This window comes from Candoia aspera, chromosome 2, assembly GCF_035149785.1.
Source record: "Candoia aspera isolate rCanAsp1 chromosome 2, rCanAsp1.hap2, whole genome shotgun sequence".
NCBI classification, from domain to species: Eukaryota; Metazoa; Chordata; class Lepidosauria; order Squamata; family Boidae; genus Candoia; species Candoia aspera.
Window position 1 is genome coordinate 113,543,761 of NC_086154.1, and position 22,228 is coordinate 113,565,988.

General features: G+C 42.4%; 1 protein-coding gene across 1 annotated transcript; it reads left to right on the forward strand.

Moving 5' to 3' along the window:
* Window positions 1-888: 888 nt before the first annotated feature.
* On the forward strand, window positions 889-21,130 carry ARHGDIA (Rho GDP dissociation inhibitor alpha). The gene is made up of 6 exons (XM_063293294.1): window positions 889-1,019; window positions 15,504-15,714; window positions 17,512-17,595; window positions 18,494-18,570; window positions 18,703-18,766; window positions 19,567-21,130. The coding sequence occupies exons 2-6, from the start codon at window positions 15,525-15,527 to the stop codon at window positions 19,764-19,766; spliced, it is 615 nt and encodes a 204-aa protein (XP_063149364.1). The 5' UTR covers window positions 889-1,019; window positions 15,504-15,524; the 3' UTR covers window positions 19,767-21,130.
* Window positions 21,131-22,228: the final 1,098 nt, after the last annotated feature.

The window sequence follows — 22,228 nt, forward strand, 5'->3', positions numbered from 1 at the left end:
TATAACTCGTTTCATGTGTAGGTGTGTATATATATAGATATAGATATATGCGCCTACACATGAAACGAGTTATAATTTTGTAACTTTGAGCCTGAATGTGCAGGGGTTCCCCAAGGCCTGAAAAATATTTCAAGGCTTCCTCCAGGGTCAAAAAGTTGAGAAAGGCTGGCTCTGGTCCTATACAGGATTACACAGTGGTTGTGGCCCCTCCCTCTCCTTTAATGCCTAAATCAAATGCACAGGATTATGGCCTCATTGAGTGATCCACTTATATTGGAATTTGAGGGAGCTGCTGTAGTCTTTACTTAAATTTAGGAAGTAAAGCCTGAGAGGAAATTAACTGCAGCTTTGGGTTAATAGTCCCCGCACCACCCGCCCCGTGGAAGGTAACCAGTTTTGTTCAATTTAATGTGCCAAAGGAAGAGCAGTTAGCTATCGACAGCATTAGCTTCGAGGTCCCTGGAGGAATCGTTGCGCAAAGCTTCCCCGCTACTGCGAAAACGTCCGGCAGCAAAGCTGCAATCAACCCATAGCAGGCGTACTCCTCAAGCTCTACCTGGAGACCCCCCAGCTCCCTTCCCACACAATGGGAGCACGTGATCGCCCCGCGTATTAGGAACCGAAAGTCCGCCAATACCACCCCAAGATGGCTGCCAAGCGAGGAGAGACTGACTCTTCCTCATTTCCCCCACTTTCTCTACCCAAAAGAAGGCGTCACAAGGATGCTCTAGCCGCAGCACGCATTCTCTATGGTCTCTCCTCACACGTTCGGTTCCCTTTCCCCGTCTTTGCTTAGTGAGCCAATGAGGGCGCACTTGAAGGAAGTGATGTCTCGGGAGGAAGGCGGAGAATAGTAGTGGAAAGAAAGTCTGCTGCTTGCTCACGAAAGGAAGTGACGTTTGATCAGTAACACGGAAGTGCGGGGGGTGCGCGCGCGGGGTAGATCTGGGCGGTGGCGGGCGGCGTTCGTCACCGGTGGCGGCAGAGCAGTAGGAACGCGCAGAGGACGCACGTGCTGGGTAGGTTGCATTTGCTTCGGTGGAAGGCTGAGCCGATGCCTGTGTCCGGTGGTTTTTTTTCCCCCCGGTCGTGTCCCATCGACCGTCCTGTTTGTCGCCTCCGCAGTTGCTTCTGTCTGTTCGATTTTCCCTGCAGGGGATTCGCACGCTAGCCGTAGGCTTGCGCTGTAGACGATCAGTGTCTGCAAGCGCCGTTATCTGGTAGCACTCAGTAGCCGTGAGAAACATCCCTTGCTTTCGGTTTGTAGAGCGCCGTGAATAGCTGGCACGCCTCTCCTTCCGCTGTAGACCTTAGACCCATAACTTCTGTCGCAGTCCTCCATGTGTTGTTACATGCTCAGTGTAGGTCACTATCAATACTGAGGGCGGAGAAATGAGGGAATACCGTTTTATCTTTTCTTAAAAATAATTTTCCCTGAATTTCTTGTTGCCGTTGGATAATCCCTATGGCTGTATTTGTTCAGTGTGCTTGTTGTTGTTTGTTGTTGTTTATTCGTTTAGTCGCTTCCGACTCTTCGTGACTTCATGGACCAGCCCACGCCAGAGCTTCCTGTCGGTCGTCAACACCCCCAGCTCCCCCAGGGACGAGTCCGTCACCTCTAGAATATCATCCATCCATCTTGCCCTTGGTCGACCCCTCTTCCTTTTGCCTTCCACTCTCCCTAGCATCAGCATCTTCTCCAGGGTGTCCTGTCTTCTCATTATGTGGCCAAAGTATTTCAGTTTGGCCTTGAATATCATTCCCTCAAGTGAGCAGTCTGGCTTTATTTCCTGGAGGATGGACTGGTTTGATCTTCTTGCAGTCCAAGGCACTCTCAGAATTTTCCTCCAACACCACAGTTCAAAAGCATCGATCTTCCTTCGCTCAGCCTTCCTTATGGTCCAGCTCTCGCAGCCATATGTTACTACAGGGAACACCATTGCTTTAACTATGCGGGCCTTTGTTGTCAGTGTGATGTCTCTGCTCTTAACTATTTTATCGAGATTTGTCATTGCTCTTCTTCCAAGGATTAAGCGTCTTCTGATTTCCTGACTGCAGTCAGCATCTGCAGTAATCTTTGCACCTAGGAATACAAAGTCTTTCACTGCTTCTACATTTTCTCCCTCTATTTGCCAGTTATCAATCAAGCTGGTTGCCATAATCTTGGTTTTTTTGAGGTTTAGCTGCAAGCCAGCTTTTGCACTTTCTTCTTTCACCTTCATCATAAGGCTCCTCAGTTCCTCTTCACTTTCAGCCATCAAAGTGGTATCATCTGCATATCTGAGATTGTTAATGTTTCTTCCAGCGATTTTAACTCCAGCCTTGGATTCCTCAAGCCCAGCTTGTCGCATGATGTGTTCTGCATACAAGTTGAATAGGTAGGGTGAGAGTATACAGCCCTGCCGTACTCCTTTCCCAATCTTAAACCAGTCTGTTGTTCCGTGGTCTGTTCTTACTGTTGCTACTTGGTCGTTATACAGATTCTTCAGGAGGCATACAAGATGACTTGGTATCCCCATACCACTAAGAACTTGCCACAATTTGTTATGGTCCACACAGTCAAAGGCTTTAGAATAGTCAATAAAACAGAAATAGATGTTTTTCTGAAACTCCCTGGCTTTTTCCATTATCCAGCGGATATTGGCAATTTGGTCTCTAGTTCCTCTGCCTTTTCTAAACCCAGCTTGTACATCTGGCAATTCTCGCTCCATGAACTGCTGAAGTCTACCTTGCAGGATCTTGAGCATTACCTTACTGGCATGTGAAATGAGTGCCACTGTTCGATAGTTTGAACATTCTTTAGTGTTTCCCTTTTTTGGTATGGGGATATAAGTTGATTTTTTCCAGTCTGATGGCCATTCTTGTGTTTTCCAAATTTGCTGGCATATAGCATGCATTACCTTGACAGCATCATCTTGCAAGATTTTGAACAGTTCAGCTGGGATGCCGTCGTCTCCTGTTGCCTTGTTATTAGCAATGCTTCTTAAGGCCCACTCAACCTCACTCTTCAGGATGTCTGGCTCTAGCTCACTGACCACACCGTCAAAGCTATCCCCGATATTGTTATCCTTCCTATACAGGTTTTCTGTATATTCTTGCCACCTTTTCTTGATCTCTTCTTCTTCTGTTAGGTCCTTGCCATCTTTGTTTTTGATCATGCCCATTTTGGCCTGGAATTTACCTCCAATGTTTCTAATTTTCTGGAAGAGGTCTCTTGTCCTTCCTATTCTATTGTCTTCTTCCACTTCCGCGCATTGCTTGTTTAAAAATAATTCCTTATCTCTTCTGGCTAACCTCTGGAATTTTGCATTTAATTGGGCATATCTCCCCCTATCACTGTTGCCTTTTGCTCTCCTTCTTTCTTGGGCTACTTCTAGTGTCTCAGCAGACAGCCATTTTGCCTTCTTGGTTTTCTCTTTCTTTGGGATGTATTTTGTTGCCGCCTCCTGAACAATGCTGCCAACTTCTGTCCAGAGTTCTTCCGGGACCCTATCTACTAAGTCCAGTCCCTTAAATCTATTCTTCACCTCCACTGCATATTCCTTAGGAATATTAGTGAGCTCATATCTAGCTGATCTGTGGGTCTTCCCTAATCTCTTTAGTCTGATCCTAAATTGTGCAAGAAGAAGTTCGTGATCTGAACTACAGTCAGCTCCAGGCCTTGTTTTTACTGACTGTACAGATGTCCGCCACCTTTGGCTGCAAAGGATGTAATCAATCTGATTTCGGTGTTGTCCATCTGGTGAAGTCCATGTATAAAGCCGTCTCTTAGGTTGTTGGAAGAGAGTGTTTGTTATGCAGAGTGAATTGTCTTGGCAAAATTCTATCAGCCTGTGTCCTGCTTCGTTTTGTTCTCCCAGGCCATACTTACCTGTAATTCGAGGTGTCATTTGACTGCCCACCTTAGCATTCCAGTCTCCTGTGATGAAAATAACATCTCTTTTAGGCGTGTTGTCCAGTAGGTGCTGCAGATCCTCATAGAACTGCTCTACTTCAGCTTCTTCAGCATTTGTTGTTGGGGCGTATATTTGGATCACTGTGATGTTAGATGGCTTGCCCTGAATTCGAATTGAGATCATTCTGTCGTTTTTTGGGTTGTATCCAAGCACTGCTTTAGCCACTTTACTATTAATTATGAAGGCTACTCCATTTCTTCTGTGGTCCTCTTGTCCGCAGTAGTAGATCTGGTGGTCATTTGATGTGAAGTGGCCCATTCCAGTCCATTTCAGTTCACTGACGCCCAGAATGTCTATCTTTAATCTTGACATCTCACCAATAACCACATCCAATTTGCCCTGGCTCATAGATCTTACATTCCAGGTTCCGATGGTGTGTTGATCCTTAGAACATCGGATTCGCCGTTCACCACCAGCACCGTCGGCCGCTAGCCGTCCTTTCGGCTTTGAGCTAGCTGCGTCATCACGTCTGGGGCTAGTTGAGCTCATCCTCTGTTCCTCCCCAGTAGCATTTTGACCATCTTCCGACCTGGGGGTCTCATCTTCCGATGGTATACCGACATATCTCTGGTTGTACTGATCCATTTAGTTTTCACGGCAAGAATACTGAGGTGGGTTGCCATTACCTTCCTCAGGGATCGCATTTAGTCTGACCTCTCTGTCATGACCTTCCCGTCTTGGGTGGCCCTTCACGGTTTAGCTCATGGCATCATTGAGGTGCTCAAGCTCCAGCACCACGACAAGGTAACGATCCTTTGCTGAAGTCAGTGTGCTTACCATGATTAATCTAATTGTGGTTTATTCAAGCAGTTCCGTTTTCTGGGTTTGTACAGAACTGTCACTTAAGCACATGGGTGGGAATTTCACAGCGTGCTGGCCTTAAATGTAGTTGGTTAATTTGTAGTTCAGGGTATCTTGTGAACACTTTCTTTATCTTAAGTATCTAGTAACCATAGGATACATAGCTCACTATAAACATAGTGTTTCATTCCCTGAACCTACTACAGGTAGTCCTTGTTTAACAATCACAATTGGGACCAACAATTTGGTCATTAAGCAAAGCAGGTGCTAAGTGAAACTGACTGTGCTTATATTTTACTTCAGCTTTCCTTTCCCCTACAGACCTGTGAAGGTCATAAATGAAAGAGTTGGTCGCAAAATTACTTTTTCATCACCATCATAACTGTGAATGGTCACTAAACAAGGACTACCTGTACCATTCTAAGTGTCCTGCACTGTATTTTCCATCCCATCTAATCACGGGAAATGATGAGAATTCTACATAAATACATCTGGAAGAGATGCTGGGTTAGGAAAACTGCTAGTGTTAGGACAACAGTGTTACAATGGATGATTTGAATATATTTAGGGTATGTATGCATTATTTATATAATTTATATGCTGCCATCTGCTACAATTATAAGCAGCTCAAAGTAGATAAAAACACATTTAAATAAAGGATTCAATATATATTGTTAGACATCATAACTTTCTGGATTCACTTTCACATTTGTTTTATTCTTGAACAGCTTCTGTAAAGCATGCAGCAACTATTTTGTCTTACTTTGTGAATGCCTTGCTATGAGGAGGTTGATTGTGTTTGAATTAACAGTTTTCTTAGTGCCTCTTGAAAGAAAACTGTTGTCTGAAAATAGGGTAAGCTACATGAATCAAGCTTAGTTAGAGCCAGCACGTGGTATCTAAATATCAGGTGAAGGAAGGGGAACTTTAGCATGAACAGAATATATCCTCTTCATAGCCAATATATCATTGTTTCTAGAGTTAAAATAAATACATTTCAGAGTGATTGCCAAACAGACAAATAAACACCTTTAAAAAAAAGCAGTGGTGTGTGTGATGATTCATATTATTACAGAAACATTGAAATGCAATCACTATTTTTACGTATTCTGTTTGTCAGAGGAAATAGACTTACATTGCTGGAAGTGGGATGAACAATTGGGTAATAATTAAATGGTTTTATTATCAGGGATAGTTATAATTTTCCGGCCTTTTGGAGGGAGAACAAAGGCTTGTTGCAGTTTAAAGACTAACAGATTTTAATCATTAGTTTTATCTGGATTCAGAGCAGTAATAGCTATGCTGCTGCCTGTTCCATAACTTTATGTGGATCTTATTGAGCTTTTTATCTAGCATCATGAGTAGATTTAATTAATTCTTCTGGCAAGCTTGGAAGCCTATGTTTGCTTGTTTTTCTTTGCTAGGCATCTATATTTTGGCATAGTTTATAGATTAAGGAGGAACCTTTACAGAAAACTGGTTGTAATGTTAGAGTTGACTGTTTCAAGTTAAGGCTGGGATATTACGCATAACAAAGGAACTAGTAGTATGCTGACCATCTATTACTGTCCATGAAGTTTATCAAAAATAATATTTAAAATTACTAAAATTCGTTAAAGAGAAAAACAGAATAATAGCTGTTCTTAGTATTAGCAGTATGATCATTATAGCTAAATTTAATTTAATTTATTTAAAACTATTGACATGGTTTTGTTTTGTTTTGTTTTTGCCATGAGAACTCTGTCATCTTTTGGCATCAAATTTAATGGCACAGATAAAAATCAAATCACTATAAGGAACATGCAGTCTGTTCTGGTTTCTGTGTTGACCTAAGGTGGCAAGTGGGTACTTCTACACATTACCTACAATGGTGGTGATACTCTATTGTTACATCCACTAGTAGCAGAGATGATGAATGTGGGTGAGATCCTGTCCCAACAAGCTGTTTGTACAGGTTACTAGCATAAATGAATCCTTTGACAACTTTTTAGGTCTGAAAACAGGTTTAAAAACTTGCCTGTATAGAACGTTGGTCCTGGCCTGAATACAAAGCATCTGAAGGAGTTTTGTTGCCTCATCCTCATTCTGTGGCAGTCGTGAGGATAGAACTCTATGTGCCATTCTTCTAGGCACACAGTAACCATATCCATCCCTTCTCAGTTAATTTGGGTGCTCTTTGGGCCTTTCCAGCAGAGCTGTTCATCCTGTGCTTCCTTTAGAGCAGTGCTTCCCAAACCTGAGTAAATTACACAAAATTGGGTAAAAGTGATTTTTCTTTGGGTAATGACACGAACCCATTACCTAATCACAACAGGAACATTTAAATTGTGGAGTCCTTGGTGCTCTCTGAGCCTTGTTGTTTTCTTGCAGACATTTCATTGCCAGACTAGGCAATGTCTTCAGGGGCACTGAAGATGTTGCCTAGTCTGGCAAGGAAATGTCTGCAAAGAAACAAGGCGGCTCAGAGAGCACCAAGGACTCCACAGTTCAGCCCTGAGCTACAAATATTCGCTTTGATTGGTACATTTAAATTGACTTAAAGTGTTTTACCTACATTGGGTAAAAAGGGCTTTCTGATAGGCAGTTTTGGGTAATGAAAGAAAAAGTTTGGGAAGCACTGCTTTAGAGGAACTGGAAGCTGGCCAGTCTTGATGCTTGGTGAAACACTGCAGAGATAAATGTGATGGGGCTGAAGCCTGGTTCTTGACTTAACCACTCTGTTGAAAAACTTCTTGGAAAGAAAAAAATGCTAATGAAGAGACAGTGTTACTATTTTGTCATATGTTGTGGAAATACACTAGCTGCAGTTGAGTGAGATGCGAATTACAGTGCCTGCAGCCTAGTATAATTTAGTGGATTGCAGATAATAATGGTTTAGGTACTTTGAGATAAAGGATTGCATGTAGGTCCAGTACAGTAGATACTAACAGCAGTAATATATGTTAACCGTACTGCTAACAGCAGTAATAACTACCACTGTGCCAAAAGGTTAGTCAGTTTACCTAATTGCCTGATTGTGAGTTTCTTCATCTGCTAGTCTTGTGGCACCCTTTTGTAAGGATACTTGTTCTTCTGGAAGTATTTCTTCCAGCATTCAGAACACTGCAAGCACAGAATTCTTGCTGCTACTGTTATTATACATTTGATTTGTATGGCTGCCCAGCTCACCTAAGCAACTCTGGGTGGCTCACAACTGTTAGCCCAATATTTGCTGACTGAGAACTTCCTGATATTTGCAGTTAGCAATATAGTATTTCCCATAAAAGAAAAAGCTCCTGAAATGACTTGTTTTCACCCTCATCAATATTTACTGCAGTGTTTCCTTGGTGAAAAGTTTTATATACTGCAGCTTGGTAAGCTTGTACTATCAGCTAATGCAGAAAGGCTGTAAATGTTAACTGAAGGGTGAATGCAGGCTGTAGATCAGAATTTCTGGGTGGTATGATTCACTGGCCACTAGAAGACAACAGAATATTCAAGCAAAGAAGATCCAGTGTTTAGTGGAAACATTTTGAGCCTTTGTGAAAGTGGTCTTTTCTTCGACTTTAAAGGCCAGGAACTTCCTTGCAAAAAAATATTTACAATCAATGATTCCTTGAGCCCTGTAGCTGTTAATTATTTATTATGATACTTATATACTATCCCAATTATATAGACTCTGTGCAAGTAGATTGTTCATATAAGATTAATATTTCCCTACTTTTCACTAATTTCATTGTCCCTCATTTTAGCATAATGCATTATATCTGAAGCTAAAGATATCTTCAGTTCATTGAGCTGGAACCCAAGTGAACTAATGGTCAACCTTGAGGACCATTTGTATAAGAGACTTCTGGCTTCTCTGCTGCAGATTTTCCTAGTAGCAAAGCCCCCTGTCTTACATTGCTGAATGTTTCCCTCTCAGGGTTATAATCTGATTAAGCCCATTTCTATTTTCTTAGAAGAGAAAGTTCTTGAGAGTTTGTTTCCATTTAGTTTCTCCTTTCTTTTAGATGTCTCCAAAGAATTGATGTATGTTGCAGGAATTTAATGAGTAGAAATGAAGATTTAAACAAGATTGATTAGGGCAGGTTGCAAACAAGCTGCTCAGGTTTTCTCCCTTTCTACAGTGTCACACAGTGGATCCTGGGCATTAGTAGACGACAAGGGCTACAGAACTATTTTACACTATCTTTTTGCTCTGTAAACGTGTTTCCAGTGAACAAGAAAATCATTTATTGCTGCCCAGAATATGAAGAGCTGCTCATTTAAAACTGAGTCACCAGTTTTCAGGGATGCATTGTCTACTTGTGTGCAGGCCAACTTTCCTATGTGTTTTGCACTTCTTAATCTACACTTGGAGATGCCTTAAATCTTCAACTTTAGCTGTGAGATTCCTTCCTCTTCTTTGGGGTTTATATCTTTAATAGCTGTATTAATGTTAAAACCGCTCTTCATTTTAGATGTTTAAGGGTGCACATTTCCAAGTTGCTCTTCTGTAGCTATATTTAGGACTAGATGTGTTCCTGTTCCTATATTGGTACTCAAAGCATTCTTAGTACTCCTAGAAGCTATCACAGTCATCATTTTCTGACCTTTATCCTTCTTGCCGTCGCCTTTGATATTCTAAGGAACACTTACCAATCAAATCAGGAAAGAAACACAGTATCAGACAACTTGGCTTGTGCTTTCTTCATTTTTAGTCTAATATTCCTTCTGGGTAATAATGAAGTTACTTGGCAATAATTGCAGTTCCTGTGAAACTTGCATCAATTCATAAATGATATATTTATAAGTACCAGAGAAATCAAATTAATACTGTATATTTGGGTACTTGCTATGCATGTAGATCTCTACTAGTTTTGCTGTGTATTCTACATGGTAATGTTTTAAACATCTTAATATGCTGAGGTAATTAAAGCAAAGTGATACCTGAGGATGAACATGAGAGAATTAACCTCAAAGGGGTGTTGTGGAAAAGAAGTAGGGAAAAGGAATGTTATATATGCTGCTTTGAGTTCCTGAATGAAAAATGGAATAGAATGCTACAGGTAGTCCTTGTTTAGTGACCAGCAACTCGGGTGTTAACTGAAGTGGTCACTAAGTGAAACCACAACTGTGCTTATAATCTTCAGCTTTCCTTTGCTTTTCAGACCTGTGAAGGTTGTAAATGTGAGGATTGGTCGCAAAGTTACGTTTTCATCAGATGAGGATTACCTGTAATCAGTAAACACCTGGTAATCGCATTAGTAGGTAATCAACATATAAAATTCAGGCTGCAAGTTTCACTAGTGGCTGCTAAACAGAAGTTATTTTAACAAAAGTTCTGGTAATTATTTACATGTTTATTATGTTCTTTCAGGCTTAATAGATTTAAATATATTTTACTTGGTTACTACCCTACGTAAACTTTATACTATTTGTTATGGCTTGTGGTTGAAAACAATAAACTGGTTAACTGAGAAAATTCAGGAAAGTATCAAGTAGTAGTGTATCTAGTAGTAGTAGTGCTTGGAGTATCAGGAAACTACTGTATAGGTATTTAGCAGTGGCACTGTTTTAACAAGTAAATTCAAGATAACTCCATAGATTTGAAAGTGTAAGTTTTCTCTTTAAAATACTTTGGTTTTTTTAGCAAACATTGGTTTTGGGAGCGTCCTTTGTGCAACCTAACACTACTTCTGTATTTGATATGTCTGTTAGCTTATTTAAGATGGTATCTTGATGCACCTATTGTCTTAATGCCAACCAGATTTATTTTTTCCCTTCCCCCACTTTAAAATTTGCTTTTTACTTTGTTGCCTGAGAGTAAATTCTTAGAAATTCAGAGACTTGCAGATTATATTGGGTAACTTAGGTTGGCTTAATAAAGGTATGGCCATATGTCTATATAAAACATGTCATTCTTTTTGCCAATTTTATTGTAGCACAAGTTCTCATATGCAGAAATCAGATGTATGAAGAATACTGTTATATCCTTTTATGATTTATACTTCCCATAGATACATATCTGCAAACTGTGCTGCATGTGGGTTCGGCTGCATGTGTGTGTCACGATACTTTAGTCCTTTCAGTACTTCACTACTGTGACTTCCCTTACTGAACAGGCTAACAAATTATATTTTGGAATATTCCAAACTACTGGGTGTTCCAATCTGAGCCTTTTTTCTATGTAAACATACTAGTTAGATTGATTTTAGGGCTTCTTGGAAGCCTTGAACAATGGGGATATAACTTCTGAGTTTTTTTCTCTTGCCATAATATCTACTTTGTACTACTTTAAAGATATTGGGACTTCCATCTTGCAAGAGTTGGCAGCTTTATTCTCTATTTACCTTACTAATTTTAAAGAGTCGAAAAGTTAAAATGGGATTGTGGAGTCCTTTCCAAATTGTTTCTCACTGCACACAGCACTTCCCTCGTTGTGAGTTTCCTGGGCCAGGCACCTGAGAATGTAGTTTAAATGAATCTGCTGGTATTTAGCTACACCTGGAAATGACAGATAAAAGGGTTTTGTTCCTTCTAGGCATCTTTATTCCAGTGACCCTTAGTAAACATTAAGTGAAGGTGTAGGAGGCTTAGAACTTCTGGCAAGCTATTTCTAGCAAGGCCTTCCTCTCTTAATGTGGGCATGGTATCTGTGATCTGATGATACAAGAGGCAGCACCTGACCTCTGGAGTCAGACTTGCTTTACCTACTGTGCACAGCCTCTTTGTCTATTCCTGTTGCTATTAAAGAATATTGCAACTGTCCATGTGCTTCTGGAAGAAAGGCAGCTGTAAAACCATAGGATGTTCTTCCTCCTACGTTGTGGAGTCAGACTTTCCCTAGGAAGTTTAGCCATCAAAACACTTTGTAACACTAAAATTTCAGCAGTCTTTAGAGGATTAGCTTTTTGGTCCAAGGAATGTCAGAAGAAAATATTCTCAATTTGTGGCAGTGCTGCTAGGACACCATTGCATACTTATGATTAGTTCCTCTTATAGTCCACCTACTGTGTTGACCCTTTACTGCATGCAGCCCATGTCTCTTACAGTTGCTCCTTCTGTTGTTAGGGACATACTAAGTTTCTAGGGTGCCCCAAAAGTAGTGAGATTCTCATCCTGAAATCGTTTTTTTTTTAAGCATAATCCACATATGGAGCCAAGGATAGGGGTCAGAGGTAGGTGATTATTGTACTTGCAATTAGTATATTTGTATATGTATATTTTATAATGTATTTCTTCTAATCGACATTTAATTTTTTACTGTTTTAAATTTGCTTGTAAACTGCCCAGAGTCATTGTTGAGATGAGCGGTGGGAAAATGTGATAAATAAATAAATAAATGTTTTTCTTTATATATACTCCTGTATGAATGCACACATATATGAAATCTTCACAAAGCTGTGGGTCTGCATAATGTATGGACATCCTTGGTAACTTTTAGAAGAGATGATGGTGAACTTTGCAGTATAAGTTTGGGTATCACAGAATAGTATATGTGGAGTAAGAACTTTTTCTTTTGGCCAGTGAAATGCTTCTTCTCCCCTTTAACTGAGAGGAAAATGGAATAGGAACAGAAGCCTTTCAGCCTAGCTTAGATAGGGAAGCAGCTGAGTTGTACCACTAGTAGCAAGTCTTCAGTAATGTGAAAGGCATGTGGACACACCCTTGGGATAGGAGCCAGTTTCCTGACTTGGAGGGAGGGTGCACTGCTTCCAGTGACGTAAGGCTCAGCTACATCATTTTACGCTTCCAGTCATGACAGCCGGCTGCTCTGCCTTATGAATGCTACTGTCTGGAATTTTTCTCTCGGCTCTGTGGACTGGAAATAGATACCACCTTGCACGCTGGTGAAGACTTGATGAGGACTGAGTGGCTGCTTATTCTGAATCGACTTTTGGGTCACAGCTTCCTTGATATTGCATCAAACTTTCTGTCTGCAAAATGATAGTTTCTGTAGTTCTTCATATAGACTTGCCTGTAGCTGTTCCAGAGAGAATTTGCTGTACAGTAATGAGCAGATGCTGCACATATTGCTCTCTTTACAGGTAGCAGTCCTCTAAGATGGATTTCCTGGGCTTGGGTACAAAAAGCAGTCAGGAGTAGGATGCACCTGGTTTCCTTGGAATGGACGCATACTTTGACTGGCTGAGATGATTTGTTACTCTACAGAAATGTATCTCCAGAGGGATTTTAAATCTACCAGCTTCCTTTCCCACGGGAAAGAAGCTGTTCCTTTGCATTGTCTGAGAAAGCACTCCCTTTCTTGATTCTCCCCATTCTCCCCCATTCTCCCCATCCTCCTTCTTTAAGTAAAAGGTGAGAGGGCCTGACATATTCCAGCATTAATCAGCACTAAATTGTAGTAGAAAACTTGTTTTAAAAGTTATCTCTTCACAGTGGTATATGTATGCCTGATGCTCGTAAGAGGTGGCCAGCACGTGGGTTTGCACGGTGTCATAACTAATCCTATAAAAGAACACTGGCAAGAATAAATGGCTGAAATAAACTTGGAAGGGGCTTACATTAGTGAAAAACTGGCAGGTGTAAAAGATGTGGAGACTGTTGTCAAATTGCCAGAGTAGATAAGCATATCTGATGCGAGGAGAGGGCGGGTGCTGCTCTTAGTCTCAAGGCCCCATCTTGGGTGGATGAGACAATTGGCTTCCATGTTGCTTGCCTGTCTCACCTGTCAGGCGGCTCGTGTGCTTGTCAGTGGAAATTACAGATCTGTTCCATGTGGCTAATTGTATTTTCCCATTTACAGATGATGCAGTGCTTCATGCTTGACTATGTATATTCCTTCTTTTCACTAAAAATTATATTCCATGCTGTGTTCAGGATTGGTATTTGCTGTGAAACATTGATCTGTGACTGGCTGTCTGGCTTTCTGGTGCTCCCAGGATGGGATATTTGCCGGACATCAGAGCTTTACACACAGGAGCACAGCCATGGACTGTAGCTCTGATACAGCACATCCTTTTGTACTGGAAGTCCTAAATTCAATCCCCAGCATCTCCAGTTTTACACCTGAAACCCTGGAGAGCTGCTCCTAGACAGTTTGCAACTGCATTCCTGAGGATGGTGTCCTCGGCCATGTTCAACTTCAGTTCCTATCGTCTCCATACCTCTCAATGTGACCATTTTTGGCTGGGAATGGCAATTAATGCATATTGAGAGCTAAATGCATCAGTAGGTTGAGTTTGCAGAAGTCCACTGTCCTTGTTCCTATGAATAATGAATTGAGCCCTTCTGCTTTGACACTGAAGGGAGAAGACAGGAATTAGGCAAATTTCTCCCAGAAGATGCAGAACTGGCAAGCAATCGGTGGAGTTACTTCTATGTGCAGTATTAGCTTTAAAGCCTGGTTGCAATCACCATGGAAGTGAAGCTTTGTTAGAGGTAGGAACATGGTGTCCATGGTGTCCTTTTTTTTTTTTTTAATTTTAATGTAAGTTTTAATGTAATGCTGCTTTACTTACAAGAAAGCTTCTGGGTCCCACACAAGCCCCCTAAGTATTCTTGAATGATAAAAACGGCGCTTTGTTTCAAAGTATGCCTACCTGCTTGAAAAAAAGGATTCAGATAAGTGGAGATGGTAAAGAACATTTTTTGGGGAGAGGGAGGATAATGAGGTGTATCCTCACTAGTAGCTGTCTGGTGATTTGGTATTCGTGGACTTCCATACATGCTCTGGCAGCCATATGGTGAACAGGCGAATTCCTCATAGTGTCCATTTTGTGGAATCACCCATAACTAGCTCTCACAATCTTACCTGTGCTCACAAGAGTAGAGAAGTTGCTTCTCCTTGGCTTAGAGGAATTAATTTAGCATCCCTTCATTACTTTCCTGTTTGTAGCATTCTGAGGCAAAGTATTTGGCATTATTTAAACTTACGGGTCGCCCTGCCTGATCTTGCTCTCTTTACTATGCAGTGCAAATAAGCATGTACTTTAGAAGCAGCATGTTCACATCTGGGCAGTTTAGTGTGTCCCAAGTGTAAATTACTCTTTGACTGGGTTCCAGCATCTGCTAAGTGTCTGACAGCACAGCTTAAGCTTTTTTTCTGATCTCTGCATATTTATGCAAATTGAGTCTGAGAAAGAGACACAAAGGAAGTAGTGAAAGCTACTCTTACACGCTTTATGTAGCTTGCAGGAAACTTGAGAGTATGTGAAATAATTTGCTCAGATTATAAACACTGCCGATGGTTACCTTTGCCACCCTGCTTCATTGTTTTTTATTAATTGTCCTGTGAGTGCTTTGAAGTTTATTTACTGCTCCCCCTGCCAAATGAAATAGCTAATTTAGCCAGCCTTGTTGAGTCGTGGCACTCTGCAGTTGACTGCATTGGACATGCCCACCTCCCCAAAAAGGCAGTTTTGTCACTTGTGGGGTGATCAGTTTATATGGGGTACTACTTGCTGGATATAAACTAATGTTATTGCACTGGAGGCTAGAAAACAGCATAGACTTTGTTTAATCAATCTTCTTTTGATGTGGGAAGAGCAGAATCTATATCCCACATGAAAACCTGACTTACTCCTAGAGGGCAAAGGGCAAATTCTAAGCTTTTTCTCTTGAGGATGGCAGTACTTCAACTAGGAATCTACTATCTCCTGCTTCCCAAAGAGGAGTCTTAATCTGGACTTGACTATTTAAAAAGCCAAAGAATGTGGTCAGCTTTTTAAACCTTTAAGCCAATGACTTTCCAGGTAAAAAGCAGATAAAACTATTGCGGTCCCCAAGGTACTAACTAATGTCCTTGTGTATGTCCCTCAGATATAGGACATAGCTGCAGAGATGGCTGAGCAAGAGCCTACCCATGAGCAGCTGGCCCAGATTGCAGCTGAAAACGAAGAGGATGAGCACTCCGTCAACTACAAGCCCCCTGCCCAAAAGAGCATCCAGGAGATCCAGGAGCTGGACAAAGATGACGAGAGTCTACGCAAGTATAAGGAAGCCCTACTGGGAAACGTTGCCATTACTGCTGGTGGGTTCCTGGAAGACCCATTCTTTCATTGAGGAGTGTGCATGAGTGGTAGAAGTGACAGCTTCGGAAGCCTGACTTAGCCTCGCAAACTGGAGCGTTCCATAAAAGCTGTTTTCCTACCCTCATCATCTGAATGAGGGTATGGAATCCAGCTGGCCTGTGCCAAGTATTGGATGCTTTTGAATTCCTGGCTATTCTTGGATTCATGTGCTACCCTTAACTGCAGTATGGTTTCATTGTGTGTAGCTCACCAAATTATGTGAACATAGAAAATGTGGTTTAGAAACCATAATTTATATGCTGTGGTGAACTCAGCAAATTGAGGTTTGTATAGTAAGCCACAGTTAAGGAAACATTGGCTTAGCATAGTGGTCTCAAACTTGTGGGCTGCATGAAGTCCTCTTTTTATGTGATCTTGCAACAGTACTTAGAAGAAAGATTTGGCCCTGTGGGTCATGTCTTTCTGCTGGCTGAGAGAGCCCTGCCCATTTCAGTGGGTGTAGCAAGTTGAGGAGGTCACTTACGACTCCAGGGAGGATTCATAGGGCCTGGCTAAGATCAGCAAGCTGTTCTCCTACCTTGGGCTGCCACTCTGCTGCAGTATGAAGTGAGTGAAGCACTTTCTGTTGCTCTGGGCAAGTTGGCACCCTTGTTTTCCCATCCTCTTTATCTCTGTCCACATTCCTAGTTTGCTCTTGCCAGATGACTGGAAGAGATGTGAAAGGCTGGCATTCACCAGTTTCATTGCAGATCCTGAGGCCAGCAGTTCCAGGCTAAGAAGAAAGCATGGCTCTGTGCCTGGCAGGATAGTCCATGGGGTGGTTGGCATCATCATCACCAGGTTTGGGGCCTGCTTTTCCCAGCCCCGCAGCTGCTCCTTGCTGCCAGTGGATCCTGTCAAGGGCGTGTTTCAGGTGTATGGCCATGTCAGCCTGGCTTGCTATCTAGAGCATCTCAGGCAGAGGAGAGGACCTGCCTTGACAAGATTTGCAAGCCCAGTTCAGAGTGATACCCTGGGGCCAGCTCTGGTAGAAGCAAGAAGGGTGAGGTCCCTTCTTGCTGGAATTTCAGTTCCTCTGCATTACAGTGGGGGTCCTGGGATCTCTCTTGCAGAACCAGCAGCTCCATTGCTCCTAACCAAGAGCCAATGGCAGAAGCAGCCCCTACTGTCACAGTGCTGCCATCCCCATACCTTAAGAGGCCGAAGTGAAATGGCAAAAATGTAACTCTGTTTCAGGATGTTTATTCAATGTGTTTATGTCTGAGTACTGTGATGTGCTTTTCTATCACTATATGAGGCTTCAGAGTTTGGGCCCTTGAACTCTTCACAAGACCCCTGGAATTAGTATGTTATGTGAACATGCCCACTGTGCCCTGAAGTGAGCTTTTGTGCTGTTTATCAACAAACCAAAAGTTTAGAGTTTGCGTGAACTCTACAAATAAAACATATTTCCAGATAGAATTAAATCAGAAGTAATAATGAGAAATTGAGTTTTTGTGTATGGGTTTTTTTTGCAATTTGTCCTTCTTCAAAGATGGGAAAAGCACAGAAGGGAAAAGAAATACACACATAAGGAGAACATGAAAACAAAGGACATTAATAAGCTTTCAAACATCTGGAGGGCACCAGATTGGGGGAGATTTGCATAAGCATTCATGGTTGCAGTGTGGAGGGCTAGAAAGCTCTTAAAAGGAAGGCCACCATTTCTAGGCATGCACTTGGGTTCTGCTGCCCTGTGGGAATAGGGGGCCAGGTTTGATGTTCTGCTCTGAGGCATATTCTCTCTCCTCTTGCAGACCCGACTAGTCCAAATGTGGTGGTAACAAAACTGACTTTGATTTGTGCAACAGCTCCTGGTCCCTTGGAGTTGGATCTGACAGGTAAATGGGGTGGATCAAAAAATACAGCACACACTTTATGGCACCTTAAAGACAACTACATTTACGGTGAACAGTTTTCTGGATAATTTCATCAGGTGCATAAAACAAAGTGTAGTCTATGAAATCTTATGTCACAATGAATTGGTAAGTCATGAGGATGCCTCAGAGTGCTTAGGTTGCAGCCAAAAAAAACACCAAGCATGGTTATCCTTCTGGAAATCACAACATTTTATCTGTTCTATAAAGCCTCAGCTGGCTCATATTTTAACCTCAGTATGTTGTACTCAGCTAGCTAGCTGCTACATACGTTCTGGTGGGATGTTTGAAAGGCATTGCAGGCATTAATGTTAGAAGATCCCGGATTGGCGCTATGCATTATGCTACTAGTTTACTACTTTTTCACTGGTTTAAAAGTTCTGTGGATGAACATTATCAGCCAAGTTGGTGGTGTAAGTTCAAAGGATGAGTAGGCAATCTTTGGGGGCTAGAATTTTGAGAACGTTAGTTGGGTGCATTCAGAGCAGCTGTCAAGGGAAACTTGCCTGTTCACAAAAAGGCGGCCTTGGCGGACCTGTTCAGTTGCAGAACACCCATTTAGCAGAGGAGCCTACCAGGGTGTGCTCTAACTTTCCAATGGCAGCTTTGGGGGAACCAAAAGCTTTCCTGCAAATAGGTACAATGTTTTGCTTTGTTGCATGCAGCTTCCTATTTAGTTTCCTGTCTGGTTTGTATTGGTGCCCGTGGACACCATTCTTACCTCTGAATTAAAGCTTCACTTCCATGGTTATTGCAGCCAGGCTTTAAAGCTAATACCTCACATAGAAGTAACTCCACAGGTTGCTTGCCAGTTCTGAATCTTCTGGGAGAAATTTGCCTAATTCCCGTCTTCTCCTTTCAGCTGACTTGGAGAGTTTCAAGAAGCAGGCGTTTGTGCTGAAGGAAGGTGTAGAGTACCAGATAAAAATCTCTTTTCAGGTAAGATCTCCTTCTGAGTTCTTGTAGTGCCTGTCAGAAGGGTCAGTCTGTGAATAATTCAGCATATAATTTTGAGGAAAGGCATTTGGCCAAAAGGTGTGTATTGATTTGATATATTCTTTCTCACTATAGGTAAAGAGGGAGATTGTTTCAGGGTTGAAGTACATTCAACACACATTCAGGAAAGGAGTAAAAAGTGAGTACCAGTTCTGTTCTTCTGGGGAGAAGTAGCCTGGTGTGTTCCCAAGAGTAGTGTCTAACTTAGATTGAAATAAGAGCTGCAGAGTAGAGTTGAAACTTGGTACTCACCTAACGGAGAGAAAATTAATTTGTGTTTGAATGGCAGCCAGAAAAGAGGTGGAATAGCAAAAGGACACACAACCATCAATTGCTTTGGGTGGCTTTTGGTTTTTCTTCAGTGTGAAGATGCATTGATGCTGCAGTTCTCTCTCTGCTGAGTCTGTTACACCCAATCAGAACAAGATCGTGGCATAGTTACTGCCAAAAGAAGGAAAACACTTTTCTCTTTCTGCAGATTGACAAACATAAAAGCCCCTTAAGTCCAGTACTTGGTAGTCAGTCTGGATATGGCTAGGCCTTCGGAGGCATGTCACCATATTACAACCCCGAAGAAAGTTTGGCACCAAAAATACCTGCTTAAGGTATTTAGAGTTTATTAAAACAGCAGAGCAAAACAGCAGTGTGTATAGGCTTAAGGATAATCAGGTTTCAGAAGAGGAAGTGTGAACAATGGATAGGCCCATCCAAAAATAGATATTAGACCTCAGAGTAAAGCTGGCTTTGAAAGAAATTGGGGTGCTTGAGCACATACAAAATAAAATTCCAGTGCCACTCTTGTTTTAGGTAGCAGGGATTTGTTTATATGATAGTTGTCAGTGCATTTGTGATCTCAGATATCTACAACTTGCACTGCGCGACTTCCAGTAACACTTTTTTCTTGCCATTCATGCCTTACAGCTGTTTTTCTCTTTCCAGTTGACAAGACTGACTATATGGTTGGAAGCTACGGGCCACGTGCTGAGGAATATGAGTTCCTGACCCCCCTGGAGGAAGCCCCTAAGGGCATGCTGGCCCGGGGCACTTACAACATCCGATCTAAATTTACAGATGATGATAAGACGGACCACCTTTCCTGGGAGTGGAACCTGACTATCAAGAAGGAATGGAAAGATTAGCCCTTTCATAGCCCAGCCCCAAGAGTTGTTCAGACAGTGGCTACAGTAGAAACCCCTCCCTGTACCAAAGTGCTGGCATTGGACAACCTTCCCTTCTCATTTTTAGCTCACCAGGAAGACCTTTTGGCTCAATGCCCTGTATGTATTTCCTCCCAAGAATCAGTAACAGTGACCAAACCTGCCCTGTGTCTCCCAAGTGCAGAGGCAGAAGTGTTTCTTGTCCCTCTCTGGCCTTGAGTAAGAGGTCTGCTGCTTCTGTCCCATTTCAGTACATTTCAGGCGGGTGGTAAAGGGGAAGCAAGCAACATTTCTGTCTGTAGGGGAGAGGATTTGGAGACCTTGCCATCTCTGAGCAAGGGGTGAGGTGCTGAGAAGTCATCATTCCGTGCAGGCTGGAAACAGTTGGGACGGCAGGCCCTTGCCAGGCTTAGTCATGTTCATGGCCTACACGTTCTCTTTGGGGGATGTGGGTTGCCTTTCCATTTGTGATACGTTTCCTGTAACCATGATGCCTTAATGTTTGTAACATAACATACATCCTCCAGGGTGGCCCAACCTCCTTTCCCTTTTTTTGATATGCTTCCCAGTCCCATTCATGCATACCCCTCCTGTCTTCTTCCAGTTTGCATCTTCTGGGCAGATAATCCTGCTGAGCTGAGGTCTCCCAAGAGCTTAAGCATGGCTCAGACTACCACCCTTGTGGGCTCCCTGTAACCAGAGAAGCCCTTGCTTCTGATTAAGGAACAGTGGCCTGTTAATAGGTATAGAAGCTACTGGTGCCATTGCCATTTCTCTGTTCTGTCACTCCCCAACTGGGTGCAGAGCACTGAAGTCCCAGGGTAGCATCTGGTTTTTAGGGCATTTTGCTAGCTGAGCTGCTTCTCACCTGATCTGAACGAAGAGCTTGTTATGGACAGACATTCAAGAACACAGAATGCCTTATGTGTCTGGTCTGCCTTTGAAATCATGTCCCTGGCCTGTCAGTATTTATTATTGCCTTGATTAGATTCTTTTCCTTCATGGTGCCCAAGCAATCCAACTGTCCCCAGCAAAATCCCATTAATCTGGCAGTCAGAAAGTCTGCAGAGCTCCTCCTCTGCTTGTCAGTTGGGTGTGTTCCAGGTCAACAACCTTGCTCAGCAGGCTATTGTGAGTCCCAGAGTTGTGCTAGAACTGGGACCAAGCGTTTGTGTGGTTCCTTCACTGCTCTGTCTCTCCCCTTCACTGCTCTCTCTTCTCCCCTAGTCCTTCCTTAGAGAAGATTTTTGTTAAATTGATTTGTCTATAAATCTTATATCTGGATTAACAGATTCGAAATCATTGGCTTCCCCTTTTCTGACCATCAAATAAAATCATGAAACTGATTGGTGTTTTGCTGTCTCCTTTTTCGATTTCTTGAAGTCCTGCTATGGAAAAGTGGGTTTATAAATTTATTTCAAAACATTTAGAGAATAAGATAAATAATTGCACAAAAGAAGAAAATAAGAAAAGACATAGTGGATGGGAAATAAAAACAGCAAATAAACATTTACAATTGACAGAAAATTTAAAATTTATTATTTCATTGATTGATTAATTGAAGGAGGACACGGAATGTGTGAATGTCACCCCGAAGATGCCTTGGATTGAGCCAAATGGAGATGGATATGCCGATAAGCGGACCCTACCATAGTGCAGGAAAAACACTAAGAATTAATTGAATATATAAAACTAAACATACCTTGAGAAACAGTTGTAAATCTGCTGCTTCTGCTTAACGCCAGGTCAGTGAACAACAAGGCCCCCCTCGTATGTGACTTGATCACAGAGGAGGGGGCAGGCCTGGCATGTATTACTGAAACCTGGCTGGGCCTGGAAGGGGGAGTGGCTTTGTCAGAGATGTGCCTGGTCGGGTTTCGAGTGTGGCACCAGCTGAGATGCCAGGGCAGGGGAGGAGGGGTGGCAGTTATCGGAGAGTCCCTAGTGGCCTTCAGGGGCACTGCTCCACAAGTAGCTGGTTGTGAGACCCTGTTTTTCAAGTTGGGTGCCTGAGAGCAGTTGGGAGTGTTGCTCCTGTACCAGCCTTCCTGTTGTGTAGCAACCTCTCTGCCTGAGCTGCTGGAGGTGATCTCAGGGTTGGCAGTGGAGTTCCCCAGGCCTGTGGGTTTTGGTTTACGGAGGAGCTCAGTGTTCTGAAGAGGATTAAGAGACGCCTAGAGCGCTGCTGGAGGAAGACAAAGACCGAACCTAATAAGCTAGAGCCGCTATTAAGGCCTACCCTGTGGCGGTAAGAGCGGCGAAATGTCAGTATTTCTCTGCCCTTATTGCATCCGCAGAATGCCACCCAGCGGCCCTGTTTAAGATTACCCGTTCCCTTCTGGGGAAAGGGAATCCAGAGATCCATCTACAGGGCCGAGCTGAGGAGTTGAGCATCTGCAGGGTAAAATTGCTCAGATCCATTCCAAGTTGGACTCTGAGCTCAA